Source organism: Drosophila takahashii, chromosome X (assembly GCF_030179915.1).
Source record: "Drosophila takahashii strain IR98-3 E-12201 chromosome X, DtakHiC1v2, whole genome shotgun sequence".
Classification (NCBI taxonomy): domain Eukaryota; kingdom Metazoa; phylum Arthropoda; class Insecta; order Diptera; family Drosophilidae; genus Drosophila; species Drosophila takahashii.
In genome coordinates, this window is record NC_091683.1 from 21,515,028 (window position 1) to 21,530,735 (window position 15,708).

At 43.1% G+C, this 15,708-nt stretch overlaps 3 protein-coding genes across 4 annotated transcripts in view; all 3 read left to right on the plus strand.

Moving 5' to 3' along the window:
* The window catches only part of LOC108065608 (centrosomal protein of 162 kDa), a 35,148-nt gene extending 24,708 nt beyond the window's left edge, over positions 1-10,440 (plus strand). The window contains exons 2-7 of one of the 2 annotated variants that reach the window (XR_011419593.1): positions 3,580-4,234; positions 4,918-5,131; positions 5,201-5,847; positions 7,663-7,853; positions 7,913-8,150; positions 8,213-10,440. Coding sequence is in view for 1 of the 2 variants with exons in the window: in XM_017153638.3 (XP_017009127.2) it covers positions 3,580-4,234; positions 4,918-5,131; positions 5,201-5,847; positions 7,663-7,853; positions 7,913-8,065; positions 8,213-8,338 (1,986 nt within the window). In the remaining variant the exon portion in view is untranslated. The remainder of the gene's footprint in view (positions 1-3,579; positions 4,235-4,917; positions 5,132-5,200; positions 5,848-7,662; positions 7,854-7,912; positions 8,151-8,212) is intronic. The other variant, XM_017153638.3, reaches the window with a different exon arrangement.
* A 73-nt stretch (positions 10,441-10,513) lies between these two features.
* Positions 10,514-11,899, plus strand: LOC108065611 (uncharacterized). The gene has a single exon (XM_017153644.3). It carries the CDS (start codon positions 10,514-10,516, stop codon positions 11,591-11,593), a length of 1,080 nt encoding a protein of 359 aa, XP_017009133.2. The 3' UTR covers positions 11,594-11,899.
* A 1,150-nt stretch (positions 11,900-13,049) lies between these two features.
* LOC108065710 (trichohyalin) lies at positions 13,050-15,708 on the plus strand. Its single transcript, XM_070219059.1, has 2 exons — positions 13,050-15,300; positions 15,362-15,708. The coding sequence occupies exons 1-2, from the start codon at positions 13,136-13,138 to the stop codon at positions 15,411-15,413; spliced, it is 2,217 nt and encodes a 738-aa protein (XP_070075160.1). The 5' UTR covers positions 13,050-13,135; the 3' UTR covers positions 15,414-15,708.

Consider the following 15,708-nt stretch of genomic DNA (forward strand, 5'->3'; position numbering starts at 1 on the left):
GGGCAAACAATTGCCGGTGGTATGGTGGTTCCATTGCTGTTGTTACCACCGCTCCTTTCACTTTATAAGTGGAGTTTATCAAATGACAATTGAGGAAGAGCGAGAGTTCAAGTAATTGCAAAGCGGGCAGCGCAACGAAATCGCCATCGCCATCGCAATCGCTATCGCCACTGCCTGGGTCAAGTAGTGAAATTGTCCTTAATAGTTTATACCCCATATGTACTTATAGTTTCTCGATCGATCTCGAATCGACCGCTTGGCACAAGTGCCACTCGATATTTACCCCACTCTTTAGCACCCGGCTGCAAATGAATCTAATAGTTACTAAAATATTTGAACGTTCATTTCGCGAATTAGTGCTAATTAATTGGCAATTCGTATAGGGTCTTTATTGACTATTTAAGGCTTAAACTAAATAGTTGGCTTATAATAATTATACATTTAATGAATAAATTATTCGTTTCATTATTATATTATTTTTTGACTATTTAGGGTTTTTATTAAATAGCACTGTGCAGCATTTTTAGTGCTTTTTAAATTTACCTCGATGGATGCTATATTTTTGGTTTCGTTACGAATTCCCAAGTTAAACTGCGTTTTCCAAAAAGTTCCCCGACGCAAGGATTCTTAGCAAAAGGACCTCAAAGTTCGAAAAATGCTGAAATTGGCCAACTTTGCGGAGCTCTTAGAGGCAAATGGATGCATGGTTTGATTCCATGTTAAAGTTTTTTAAAAGATACACCCCTTATCTTTTAAACCCCATACTTAAAAAATTTTTAAGATTTTTTTTAAGGCAGAAACAAATTCTAGAAAACGTAGTCAAAAAACATAAAAGTATACAGCAGCGGTCAAAATGGTAGTAGTGTTGCCGCCCTGTGTATTTAAAAGTTTGTTGTTGTAATTGATCTTTTCCTGGTAATATTGTATTGATTATAATTTTACTATTAGACTAATTGGATAAGAAAAAATTACAACATCAAACTTTTAAAAACACAAGGCGGCAACACTGCTACTATTTTAACCGCAGCTGTATGTTTTTCAGTTTTTTGACTATGTTTTTTGGAATTTATTTCTGCCTTAAAAAAAATCCTAAAATTATTTTATGTTTGGGGTTTGAAAGATAAAGGGTGTATCTTTTAAAAAACTTTAACTTCGAACCAAGCCATGCATCCATTTGCCTCTGAGAGCTCCGCAAAGTTGGCCAATTTCAGCATTTTTCGAACTTTGAGGTCCTTTTGCTAAGAATCCTTGCGTCGGGGAACTTTTTGGAAAACGCAGTTTAACTTGGGAATTCGTAACGAATCCAAAAATATAGCATTCATCGAGGTTAATTTTTGATGCTGCATAGTGTAGTTGACTTATACAAATTATACATTTAATTGCAAGTTTGTTGTCTAAGTCTTTCGTTTTATTTCTTATTATTTCAATTAATTGATTTTAAATTTAATTTAATTTCATTTAATTTTTTTTATTTTGTTTTATTTAAAAACATTTTTTTTTATTACTTAAATTAACAAATATTTAAATTAAATTATATTATAAATAGTACATTTAAATCATTTAACCAAGAAGAACATATTCCAATTAGCAGCCCAAATATGTAAGTAAACAGATCTAAAAGCTGATTTCAAAGAATTGTTTTTAAATTTAATTACAATTTTTTAATATTTTTGTATTATTTAAATATGCCAATATTTACAACAATTACCATTTAAATCACTTAACCAAGTAGAACCAATTCCAATTAGCAGCCCAAATAGGTTCACACATCTAAAAGCCGATTCCAAAAGTGGAAAGTGGCAGCTCCATAAACTTCACAAAAGTATGAATGAAGTGAATGGTGTAAAAGGTGGACGAGGTGTACGATGCTTTTCAGGTAGATTCTACTACCAACTTGGCGGCCGAGTCGATGAAAGCGAGAGTGGGCAGCAATGTCAGTGTTGTTGGCGGGTAAATGCCGAAAAAAGCAACTTAAAACCGATGCACACACAGACACACATACATATGTTTATACGAGTACAGTGGGACAATGGGCGATGGTGGGCGGAGTGGGCGGCGCAGAGGGGCGGAGGCAGTGCCACGAACTTTCTTTCTTCTCCAATATTTCGCTGCCTTTTTTCGAGTGTCGAGTGCAGTGTTGTTATTGCTGCTGCTGCTGCTGCACGCCCACATCATCCCAATTATCTTCTTACGGTTACGGGTAACCATAATGCCCATAGTGCCACTTGACAGTCGATAACGTTTGACGAGGGTTGCGGCTGCGCACAGTGGGCCTAAAAAGAGTGAGCCTAGTTCGTTACCAAAGTCTTTCGTTTATGTTTTAAAAAAAATATTTTTACATTGTATTTTAATATTTTCTTAAATATATTCCATGATATACAAATGGACGAAATTTCACATTAAAATTTTTGTTGCATACTTTATGAATACCCCATTTCCTTTGATTTTTTAGTCGAGGGGGGAGGGAGTTATGTATATCCCATGGATTAGAGAATCTGCGTCCTGAAATAATTTAACATAAAAGTTGATATTCCTTAGTTCGTGGCATAAGTCTTTTGTTTTCCTGTGGTGTTAGTTGTATTCCCTTTTTTTTTTTTAGTGTTATACTAGATAAGCTAAAAAATATGCTATGAATTTATTAAAGCCATTTTTCAATGAATTTCTTAATTAAAAATTTTTTTTTTACGAATTAATAGTAATATTTTGATTGTTCGGTTCCACTGTGCAGCGGGACATGAAGTTGTCATTACTGTGCTGTGTATGTTTCTGACTGGCTTTGTTTTTCTATTTTCTACTGGCCGGCTCTGCTCGCCTATCCCTCTGCAGAGGATGATGGAGGCAGAGAAAGAAACCGCCGCCCAGCGACGACAAGTATTAAGTATTATTATTATTCTCGCAACGCGCACCTTCACGCCTTTTTTGTGGCTCATTACCGTTAAGCTGCCACACCCCGGAGGAGCAGCAGCGGCGGCTCCCCTGCACTTTCACATGTCCCCGCGGCCCCGACTCATCGAACCTCTTCATCTTTCACGGAGTCTGTAAATGAGATGTTAAGTTTGGGCCTTAAAATTTGCAAGGCAAAAACGTACATACCTTTTTTGTGTAAATGTTTTGAAATGCTCTTCTAAATAATAATTTAGGGGCTTACAAAAATATTTTCACCTTTCGCTATTAGCAACATATACACAGAAAAAAATTAAATAGGGTAATTTCTACCTTATTTCATATCAATAAAATGCCGATATGATTAATGTCAAATTTATGATTTAAACATATCAACTTGATATTTTATCATTTCATAAAAGATAGAAAAATAATGATTTAAAATACCATATTTAGTATTTTTTGAACAAATATTGTAAGATAAGATAAACATAATCTTTATTCATATCATAAATGATCTTAAAAAAATATTAAATTAACCTGCACCTGCAGATTGATATCTGATCTTTTGTAAATTTTTTCTTTCTGTAATCACAACTAAGCTAAGTTAGAAAAATTAAACAATAAATTTTGTAAATCTATTACGATATTTATCACCATTATTTTTAATGTCTGTGATTTATTTTTCATCTGCAGATGGAGGAGATCACCGAGGCGGAGGTTGATGCGCCAGTTCTTCCCTTGGCCGAGGAATCTGGCCACTCGGTGAGGAGTCCCCCGGGCAGCCAGCCAAGGAGCCACGCCCATTCTTACAACCATCAGCCCATCAGGCCGATGGCTAGCTACAGCGAAAAGGCTGTGGGCAGCTCACCCAAGCATCTGGTGAGCACGCTGAGCTCACCCATCGAGCAGATCGCCTGCAGTGTCTCCCGGGAGCATGCCCTGAAACTAGAGATCGAGCAGCTGCAGGAGCGGCTCAAGGACACCGAGGAGCGTCTGGCCTCCGTTCGCCTGCAGAGCGACTCGCTGTCGCAGACGCAACGTGCCCTCCGGGATCACAACGGTCGGCTGCAGGAGGAGTCCGAGATGCTGAAGCTGGACGTACAGCATCTGAATGAGTGTGCCAATGTTTTGCGGGCGGAACTGCAGGCGGCACGAAGGGATCGTGGTGAGGCGATCCAACTACAGCGATCGCTGCGCGAGGAACTCGAGGAGGCGCACCAGGAGCGGCGGCGGACCGGCGAGGGCAAGGAGAAGGACGGTCGCGTCATCCAGGACCTGCAGCGCCAGTGTCGCGAGATGGAGCGGATACTCATGCGCAAGCATCCGGACTCGGTGTCCGCTCTGATAGGTGCGTTTGGGGTAACCCCATGTATTTATAACTAATAGGAAAATATATAGAAATTAAGATAGTTTAAAGAAAGCTTATGGGTTAATTATTTTGGTGACAAATATTATTTAAATACAAATGTATATAAAAGTTCTTAGAAAATATGGAGAAACAGAATAGGTCCATTATTTTGTGATAATTATTCTACAAAAAAGAAAACAAATCTCTAAGTATTTTATATAATATTTAAATGCTCTTAAATTTAGAATAGGAGAAATATTAAACAGGTTTTAACATAAATATTGGCATTTATAATCAAATATCTTTGATAAAAACCTCCAAAGTATTGTAACATCAATCAAATTATGGTACTCTTAACCTTTATTTAAGGAAAACTTTTAGGTTCATTATTTTTCTGCTACTTGTTATTATCATTAATAATAAGAAAGTAATGAAATCTCCTGGAATAACTTTATAATTTTAAATGCCTTTAAATTTGGAACATGACAAATATTTGAAAAAATTTTAATATAAATATTGACATTTAAAATATGATATGTTTAATAACAACCTCCAGAGTATTGTGACTTCAACCAAATAATCTTATTTAATTAAGGGAAATATATAAATAAATTAATATATATATTATCTGTATTTATTTATTTATATAATTATGTATATATTTATTTATTTATATTTCATAGTCGCTTCCAAGAGTCCGGGCATGTGTCCGCTGAACGATCAGGAGAACGTGAACAGTCGCAAGCTGCTGGAGCAGCGCATCGCCCAGCTGGAATCGGATGCCAAGGAGCAGGATCGCAAGGCGCAACAGATTCTGGCCAATGTCCAGGCTCGCTTCAATTCGGTGCAGGCCAAATACGAGACGCACATTGCGGATCTGGAGACGCAGGTGCTGAGGTGGGTTCTATATTACTATAAGGAGCTATAAGGAAAACCAATAACTAATTCCTAATTTCAATCCCCTAGCCTCCAGGAGATCAACACGAAGCTGAACGAGCAGATTGAATCTCAGGTGCGCACCCTGGATCGCTACATGCAAAAGCGGGCGGATAGATACTACAACAATTGCACCCAAACGGAGCCATTGGAGGATCATGACCCGGTTGGCATAACTCCAGTTAATCCGGGAGGAGTATCCTCGTCCACAATGGGCACCCAAACTCAGCTGGCGAATGGAACGCGGGATCACAGCACCAACACCATTGGCTGCCCCTCACCGGCGCTGGTTTGCCAGCAACAGCATCTCCACCAGCCGCATGTCCACCTCCATCCACATGCCCCATCCGCCAGCAGCAGCACCAGCAGCACGGCCAACTCCACGCCAAACACGTCGCGTCCGAACTCGAAGCAAAGTGGCGGTCAGCGGCGTTCGCCACTGGTCACCGCCGGTCCCTCCAAGCTGCCCATCTCGCAGTCGGACTCCACGCTCTCGCTGCTCAGCCATGGTGGTGGCGTTGGCTCCAAGGAGGAGGCCCAGCTGCTCAGCTCCGTGCGGAGCATGCGCGTGGATTTGGCCATTAAGAACAAGGCAATGCAGCGACTGACGCGGGAGTTGGACGAGTGCAAGAAGACCATACGGAAGCTGCAGCGGGACAGGGAGGGCAGCCAGGCAGGTAAGCATCCAGAGACAAATCTAAATCCAAAATCCAAATCCACAAGCAAATCCAAATGCCCCTCTCTAATTTTGGTTGTGTTTGTGTCACTCGGTCGCCGATGGATGGCTGGTAATTTATGGACTTTCTCTGCCCGGTCAGCACGTACACTTGGTAGTTCCCCGCCCCACTGCCCACTCTTCTCCTCCGCTCCCGCCCCCGCCCGCTGGAGACCCCGCCGCACACTCCGCTTCTTCTAGAGACGGCAAATAAATTGCTGGAATAAATCATTGTACGGCTGTCGACGCTGTCGGCCTTTTGACCACTTTTTGCACTCGTTTCAAACGGCAATTGCAGCGCAACTAAGCGGCTAAGCGGCCATCGGCCAATGGCCAAGACAAACACGTTTCGGCCTGGCCAAGATGTCTTAACCCTCTGACCATTATGGGCTATAGAGAACCCCACTCTCACTTTGGACTGTGATGTTTTGATTTGTTGGTTTTTTATTTGAAATTATTTATTTCAGCTTTTCCCAATTGAATTTAAATATTTTCTACTGCTAAGAAACGATTTTTTTATAATTATTAATATGCCAATTCACAGAAATAAAATTCGATTTGAAATAGGATCACTTTTACCTTATTTCATATCAATAAAAAAGCCGAAATGAAGAAGTTTAAATTTATGAATCAAACATATCAACTTGATATTTTGTCTTATCAGTTATTTTATAAAAATTATAAAAATACTAGTTTAAAATACCAAATGTAGTATTTTTATTCATATCAAAATGATATGATCTTTCAAAAATATAAAATTTACTTGCATATATCATTTTTTGTAATTGTTTTTCCTGTGTAAGAGCTATACAAAATTCTAAAAAGTGTTTATAATGAGTCTATTAACATTAATTAGGATAATCATTTTAAAATCTGTAGTTACAGAATACATAACTATTTATTTTTATTTCCAACAAAAGTAGCTATCCTAGGGTTAAGACAAACGGCCGAAATGAAACTGAATCCACAGAGTCGAAGTTGGAGACAGAGATATAAATATGTGGAGAGACATGGAGTGAGATGGGCAGGAGGACGGGCGGGAGGAGGGTGGTAGACCCCATCTCGGGCACTTGGTTATGTCACCTGTGCGGCCTGACTCTTGTTTATTTACCTTTTGTCGATTCGGATTTGAATTTCTTGTTGCTATATTGCTATTGCCAGTGATGTGTGGCTGTGCCATCGAAAAAGAAAATTCGAAAGCGAAAGTCAAAGTCAAAGACGCGGGTTTGTTTTGGCGGCGGGTCGGTGATCGACTTGGATTGGATCAGGTCTTCTGTGCGGCCGGCCCCACCTCTTCTTTTTACCCTCCATCCCCCCTTTAAATGGACGTTTTATAATGCCATGACTTGTTAGCCGCCTCTGCCTCTGCCGTTGGCCAAAAGCTCACCGTGGATTTTATTACTTCTTTTTCTGCGTTTGTGATTTTTTCTGCTTTTTTTTTTTCTTGTATTTATTCGTTGTATGTGTTTTGATGTGCTTTGCGGTTTTTTGTGGCTAATTAATGAGCCGTCGCTCCGTCAAATTTGTTTTGTTAATAATTGTAAATGCCAAAAGCGGACGACGGTAACCGTATAAATAGCATCATCAGCGAATGTTTTAATTTCGTACGCGCGTGTAAGAAATGTAAATCGCTCCTCATAACTTTGTGGATTATGCAATGGGCTTGTTTTGTGAAAATTTCTTATAAAATTTGACCAGACGACTAAGCTCAATGAACCCCGAATTAGCTTACATAATTTAAGTTTTATTGTATTTATATTAATATACCTATTTTCAGGTAGCAAATTGGATCTTAGATCGCAGGCAAGTGGAGGATCTCTGCAGCGGCGTTCCAGTGGCTATGATCATCATCACCACAGTGACCACATTCCGGCGGCCACCGAAAGTCAGGCTCTGAAGGAGGCCCAAAACAAATACCGCCTGCTGGAGGCCGACTATAAAACGCTGCATGACAAGCGGCTGCAGGATGTAAGTGTTTCTAAGTACAAGATCCTAATTGAAATTTAATTTTCATATTTATATTTCAGTTAAAGACCCTGCAGAGTGCCCATGAAAGGGAACTGGCCTCCTGCAACGAGACTGTGCGCATTTTGCAGCAGCGCCTCAACGAGCGGGAGGAGGCACTGACCACCCAAAAGCGGCGCAAAGTGCCCGTGGATTACTATGCGCTGAAGGCCAAGGTACAGAAACCCCCTTATTAACCTACCAACTGACTGAACCAATCAAGATCTCAGTTTAAGTTCAAGAAAATCAAGATTAAGACAAGTAGTAGAGTCTGTTTTTCATAAGCTAGCAACTAATTTACTTTACTTGAACTCCTCTCTAAGGTATCCCTTTTGGAACGACGGCATTCGGAGCGGGAGGAGCGACTTCATATGCTGGTGGAGGCACTCAGCAAGGGACGACTCAACGGTGCTCTCGAGGATCTGATGCAGGAGAACAACAACAAGTAGTGCAGTTCGAGGGATTTTTTGGAGATAACTTAAGCCACATTGCCATGTTCAATGCCAGCCAATTCGACTAGAGTCCGTCTAAGCAGAAAAAACACATCCAATGATAAAGAAAAAAAAACCGCAATTTTAGCCAGAACAAAAAAGATAAACAGGGGTTGGGAACAGGGTTTTCCAGGAGTCTGGCTGCCAGGTGGGATTGCTGCTCCGAAAATGTAACTTTAACTGACGCTCCTGCGATTTTCTCAAACCAAAATTCGAATGTGTTCAAAATGGAAACAATAACTATATCGACCAGTGATCAGTTAGCCAACAACTCAAATATATAGGTTTAAGATCTTTCCCAACAAGAGCTGCAATCCCATCTGTCATCCATTTCTGGGTCCTTTGTTCACCAAGGATATTTAAAGGTTCAAGTTATTGTAGTTCTTAGAGCAGAAAGTATTTTAAATATCAGTGTTTCGATGTAGAAATTGAATGGTTCACAAAAGCGTTCACACAACTTAGAGAGAGATAGCTAGTGTGGTGTGAAAGAGAGAGAGAGAGATGGCGGCTGCGTCTTGGAAATGAAAGAGAAATACATAGCTTGGGAAATGAAAGTTGTACTAGGAATAAGTATTTTATGTATATAGAATATCGAAGTACAGAAATTCGAAGCGATCTCAACTTGAATATTATATATTTGATTTAGATGAAGGAGTGCTTTAGGGGCACAATTAATTTTACCCACGTAACAGTCGATTTTTTTTACCTAACCCAATTATTGTGCGTTTAAGATAGAGAACTTTGAAAAAGTTAAAAACAAAATAAAAGGAAACTAAGAACCAGGGACCGTAAATAAAGGTTATTTATGTTGTTTCGATATACAAACTCCTCCAAATAGTCTAGACTTTCATAAAGAAATATGAACTAAACCAATATGCTATCTTTTCGACCACCTATACAGAAAAATAATTATATATTTCAACTATTGGGGAAATACTGGCAGCTCTATAAGAAAGTATTCAAAAAATAAGGATTTGGATGTATTATTCTTATAGAGTTGTCAGTGCTCCCTAGTTAAATCTACTTGTAAGCAAAAAAAGCTCATCCAGTAATTACACTATGCAGCATCAAAAATTAACCTCGATGAATGCTATATTTTTGGATTCGTTACGAATACCCAAGTTAAACTGCGTTTTCCAAAGAGTTCCCCGACGCAAGGATTCTTAGCAAAAGGACCTCAAAGTTCGAAAAATGCTGAAATTGACCAACTTTGCGGAGCTCTCAGAGGCAAATGGATGCATGGCTTGGTTCGAAGTTAAAGTTTTTTAAAAGATACACCCTTTATCTTTCAAACCCCATACATAAAATAATTTTAGGATTTTTTTTAAGGCAGAAATAAATTACAAAAAACATAGTCAAAAAACTAAAAAAACAAACAGCTGCGGTCAAAATAGTAGCAGTGTTGCCGCCTTGTGTTTTTAAAAGTTTGATGTTGTAATTTTTTCTTATCCAATAAGTCTAATAGTAAAATTATAATCAATACAATATTACCAGGAAAAGATCAATTACAACAACAAACTTTTAAATACACAGGGCGGCAACACCACTACCATTTTGACCGCAGCTGTATACTTTTATGTTTTTTGACTATGTTTTTTAGAATTTGTTTCTGCCTTAAAAAAAATCTTAAAAATTTTTTAAGAATGGGGTTTAAAAGATAAAGTGTGTATCTTTTAAAAAACTTTAACATCGAATCAAACCATGCATCTATTTGCCTCTGAGAGCTCCGCAAAGTTGGCCAATTTCAGCATTTTTCGAACTTTGAGGTCCTTTTGCTAAGAATCCTTGCGTCGGGGAACTTTTTGGAAAACGCAGTTTAACTTGGGAATTCGTAACGAATCCAAAAATATAGCATCCATCGAGGTAAATTTAAAAAGCACTAAAAATGCTGCACAGTGTTATTATAGGTATTCTTATTGGATATTTAAAAGAAAATTGAGATTAATTACGGTCCCTGCTAAGAAATAGAAACAGAATATAATAGATCTCCCATAAATAAAGAACTCAAGCAGGCGGACAACTAAGACAAAAATCAAATAAAAATTCACAGTATTCCAAAACACACCGCCATATGATTTATATATATAGCCAAAAACAATTGATTTCTTAGCCTTAACTCTCTCTTTATTGGATATGTTTGACCCGCATCGGTTTACCGTGAGTGGTTCCTTCAATTCCCGAGGATCCAGTTTTATGGAGCGCTACCAACGACGCGTGGCTCCGGTTCGCCACAAGTTGTATTTGCAGCGCCTGAAGCGAGCGGCCAGTTTGGTGGACCAGCGACCGCCGCTGGTGAACACCAAGGCGCAGGGCGGTTTCGATGTCCTGCAGAAGGACGCCCGCATCTTCCTGGAGCGGACCAACGAGAATGTGCGTCTGCTGTTGAATCTGACGAGGATTAAGCGAACCGGCGGCACCATTGACTCGATGCAGCCGCCCCATTTCGCCTCCCGATCGGCGCATCCACAAATGCTGCACAGGATGGATGCAGTGCAGCATGAGAATCTAATATTGGGTCGCCGGCTGATGAGGATCCTTGGCCGCAAGCAGGCGACTGGCCAGCAGCCCAAGAGGCCATCGCTGGCGAGCAGCGTGAGGTGTCCCAGTGTGATGACCAATCGATCCGGCCTGGCGGAGAGTGAGGTCTTTAGCAAATACGAAGGCTGGGATCTACGCCTGCCCGCCGACAACTACGAGCTGATGCGGTTGCTCCGCCCAAAGATTGTTCTCCATTTCGGGCTGATGGACGGCCGACCGTTGGGCCAGGTGGTGGTGCAGCTGTACACGGAGGCTGCCCCTTTGGTGGTGCTGCAGTTCGTCCGCACCTGTCTGAGTCAGCGTTCCCATGAGTTCGCCGTGCGCCGCATCTTTCCGCATCTCTGGCTGGAGGCCTACCTCCTGGGCAGCTGTAAGAAGTCGTCGCGGGATGCACCCTCTTTGCGCGATCCCATGGAGTTCGATACGCGCGTGGTGAATCACGGACGCCACGGCTACATTTTCTCCTGCGCCAAGGAGTTCTGCGTCCATGGTTTCCCCGGTGGTGCCATTAATTTCAGCATCAGTTTCAAGCCCCTGCCGGTGGCCATTGGTCAGCGTGTGGGCTTCGGACGGGTGATACGCGGCGACAAGGTCATCGAGGCCATGGAAGCGCATGGCACCAAAAATGGCAAGATGAGCCGGCCATTGGTCATCACCCACTGCGATTTGCTATAGGAAAGGGATAGAGGTTTTTGGGGTACTTCTGGTCTTAACCTGCAGAGAAATTCATCTGATTTTGGATGATTCTCTGCGGGGTGAAACCAGAAGTTCCGCAGGAGCTCCTTACTACTGTTCTAAAAATATTTTATATTTATAAAACCCCTCCCATAAATAAATCAAATTGAATTTTTTGCTCAACATTCGATTAAAGTACGAGTACAATTTATTTGGTATCTGATTAGGCATACGAATGGATGGATAACTACCGATGATTCGGGCAATCCCCATAAACGAACATTATAGTCATATGTGCTTCTTGTATCGTGCATTTCAGCATATGGTTAATTATAAATTCTAGTTCTCCATGTGGGATTAGTTTTTTAGTGTAGAAGTTGCATACATATATACGAGTAGTTTATTGGATAGACGAGTAAGAGAAGAAGCTGCTCAAATCTTTCAGCTCCATGACAATACGATCCCAAACAACAGCAACATTTAACTGGCTAAGTTTAACAGTGATTTTTACGTGTAGATTAATGAACTACGGATACAGTATTATATAATATTGGTTAATGCGAATACGATGCAGATATTACGATATAACGGTATAACGAGACTGTTTTTTTGGCGAATACACAGTTGATACTTAGTTAAGCGATATTCTTAGGGCTTCTTGGTGATTTGAAGATGGTTGTAAGTTGAGTTTCCTTGGGTCCATCCTTTCCTATCCTCCGGTTCCGAGGCTAACCGGGTCTTCAGGAACGGAACCGCTCTCCTCTCGTTTATCTGGGCAACTGACAGCTCTGCGAGCTGGCTACGCCTGCTTTTATACCTCGAGTGGTGGTTTCACGGTCATGTTACGGAGGACATGGGACAACCAGGATAACCGGGACCCAGTTGCCAAGTCGATGCGCAATTTTACGCCCTGATGGCCATCTAAGGCGCCACAGGAGTATCCCCAATTATTGGGTTGCTCGCTCCTTTGCTCGCTGCACTCTAATTTGATTTTGATTGAATTGCGCTTATCGCAGTTGTGCACTCGCTGCGAGAAAAAATATAAAGGAAAAGAAAAGGAGTTTAGTATCCTGTAACCATATGAGAGGTTGCATGTACATAGATTGACGTCACGAGTCCTTAACGAGCTTCGCAAATCGATTCCCTATTTTATTTATTCTCTTCAGTATATAATACAATATGACGTGACGTCACGGGCCTGGCAATTTTCATTCATGGAAAATTGAAAACAGGCGCATTAGGCTCACTCGAACGGGCAGCAGTGGCGTCTGCGCCACTTGGTGGTGCAGTGGTGCACATGTGCGATAAGCGGAATTCAATCAATCAGGCCCAGTAAATTGCTGGAGCAGGAAGTGCTCAGCGTGGGTGTTTCTACTGGTGGTCATTAAATTCTAGGCCGGATTCCACTATAAAAGTGGCGACCATCCTGTAGCCAAGTCATTCCAGTTGCGCAGCTTGCTGGTGAAACAGCAGCGGACTGAATCTTCGATCTTCTTCTTGTGTACCTGACGCACCAAGCACCACCGCCACCAACCACCGAAGATGAGGCTCCGGCTCAGCGTTCTGCTCCTGCTCCTTCAGCTTGGCTGTCTGACCTTGGCTTTGGCCAGCGAGAGGCTCTCCTGCGGCGACACCGCTGGCAGCTCCATCTGCAAGGATATCCATCGCCGCCTGGATAGCTACGATGAGCACATGGTCTACAGACAGGCCAGCAGAGTTCCCGTCGAGTCGGTGGCCCGCGATGATCGCGGGAACGAGAGGCGCGAGGAAACGAGGGTCAGGTTGGACTCGTCCGAGCGAATGAAACCCCGCGAGGCTCGTGAGCAACGAGTAGAGCGACGTGAAATTCGTGAGGAGCGTACAGAGCCACGTGAAGCGCGTGAGGAACGAGTAGAGCAACGTGAAACGCGTGAAGAACGAGTAGAGCGACGTGATGCTCGTGAGAATCGAGAAGATCGACGTGACGACCGTGCGGAACGAGTGGAGCGACGTGATACTCCTTTGGAGCGAGTAGAGCGTCGTGATGCCCGAGAGGAACGAGTCGATCGTGAAGCTCGACAGGATCAAGTAGAGCGCCGTAATACACGTGAGGAACGAGAAATGCGACGCGATGCCCGTGAGGATCGAGTAGAGCGTCGTGATGCTCGTGAGAATCGAGAAGATCGCCGTGTAGAACGAGAAGAGCGACTTGATACTCATGTGGAGCGAGTAGAGCGACGAGATGCCCGTGAGGAACGATTAGAGCAACGAGATGCTCGTGAGAATCGGGAAGAACGAGTGGAACGACTTGATACCCGTGAGGAGCGAGAAGATCGCCGTGACGACCGTGTGGAACGAGTAGAGCGACGTGATGCCCGTGAGGAACGAGTAGATCGTGAAGCTCGTCTGGATCAAGCTGAGCGCCGTGAAGAACGAGAAGAGCGACGAGATGCTCGTGAGAACCGAGTAGAGCGACGTGATTCCCGTGAGGGCCAAGAATTCAGTAGGCGACAGGCGGAATCTCGACGGGAATCATCCAACGAAAGACGAGGGGAAGAACGCGAATTTTCCAGACGCGAGGAACGCGAAGATCGACGCGACGACAGAGTTACCTTAGAAAGGGAACTCTCAAGACGAGTGGAAAGGGAATCTGGACAGCGCAACGAGCGTGAGAATCTTCGACGAGAGGAACAATCAGAGGAACGACGAGTCCAGCCAGACGTCTCGAGACGCGAAGAGCGAGAGAAACGCGTGCGATTCGAAGTTCGTCGAGTGGATGAAGTCAGGGATCAGCGAGTCAATTCTCGGCGAAGCGAGGATCGCCAAGAAGAACGTAATAATCTCCGTCGGGAGGAACGAGACTCTACTAGGCGCGAGGAGCGAGAGGAAAACCGCAGGGAGCAAGGTCTCGACAGGCACAACCAGCGACGAGAGGAACAAGAATTCCTTCGTCGAGAAGATCGTGAATCCTCCAGTCGAATGGAACGTAATGATTTGCGACGAGTGGAGGTTCGTGACGTGGAACGAAGGGTTGAACTTGAAGGAGCTGAAGAAAGGCGTTTGGAAAGGAACAGCGATGAACGTCGAGAAGAACGTGAAGAAGAGCGAAGGGTAGAGCGTATCGAAAGGGAAATGGGCCCAAAAACCGAACGGAACTCAGCCAGACGAGAACATCGTGAGGCTCGTGATGCCCAGAGAGAACAGCGAACGGAGCGGGATAATCTTAGAAGAGAAGACCGTGAGAATTCACGACGAGTGGAACGAAGAGAAGAGCAAGAAGTTCAACGACGAGTGGAACGCGAAGATCTGCGAAGTAACGAGCAGCGAGAGCAGCGCGAAGAAGAACCCACTCGTCGAGTGGAGCGCGTTAATCTGCGAAGAGAAGAGCGAGAAGTTGAACGAGAAGAGGATCGTCGAGTGAAACGTGTTGATTTCCGGAGACAGGAAGTAGCATCTCTGCAAAGGGAAAATCAAACAGAAGATCTTCGACGAGAAGACCGTGTTAATCTGCGCAGGGAAGAGCGAGAAGTTCACCGACGTGAGGCAATTAATCACGAGCTTCCCAGACGTGAGATTCGTGGGACCTTGGAGGAGCGCGTACTCCTGGCCACACAGGTGAAGTCCAAGGGCTGGCTGAGCTACGGCAAACGAGAACTACTGATGACCGGACAGATCCTTCTGCTGGCCGCTCTCTACAAGAAGTCCACGGCAAGTGGAAAGGGACTTGGGTAAGCATTTTTCGGTACTGATTGACTGGGGAAAATCTCAACTAATAAAATTTTTCCCTAGCCACGCGTTGAGTGAGCAGATTCAGGGCTACCTGCAGGCCATCGGCTGCTAAGGAAATCGATCCGCCCTCCCAAATGGAAAGCCCCCGAAGAGCAAACGGATATGGATCAAGGCAAAACGGCATTACGACTACCCCCGGAAAATGCAAAAGGACCCGATGACGACGAAGAAGGCAGAAGGATGGGATGGGATGCTCCGTTTGGGGCATTGTACAATTTAATCCAACTGTTACTGTAACCAAAACCCCACCCCGAACCCAAACCACCCCCTGTTATAGCCAACAAGAGCATAACGAAAATATATGATGGGATGCTCGAGTAGCCGAGCATCTGCAAACTGCATTGCAA

Bases quoted from the DNA above. Each gene is read 5' to 3' on its own strand.
- LOC108065611 (XM_017153644.3), top strand. From the start codon at position 10,514: ATGTTTGACCCGCATCGGTTTACCGTGAGTGGTTCCTTCAATTCCCGA.
- LOC108065710 (XM_070219059.1), top strand. From the start codon at position 13,136: ATGAGGCTCCGGCTCAGCGTTCTGCTCCTGCTCCTTCAGCTTGGCTGT. The intron at 15,301-15,361 runs GTAAGCATTTTT...ATTTTTCCCTAG, and splicing joins GCAAGTGGAAAGGGACTTGG to CCACGCGTTGAGTGAGCAGA.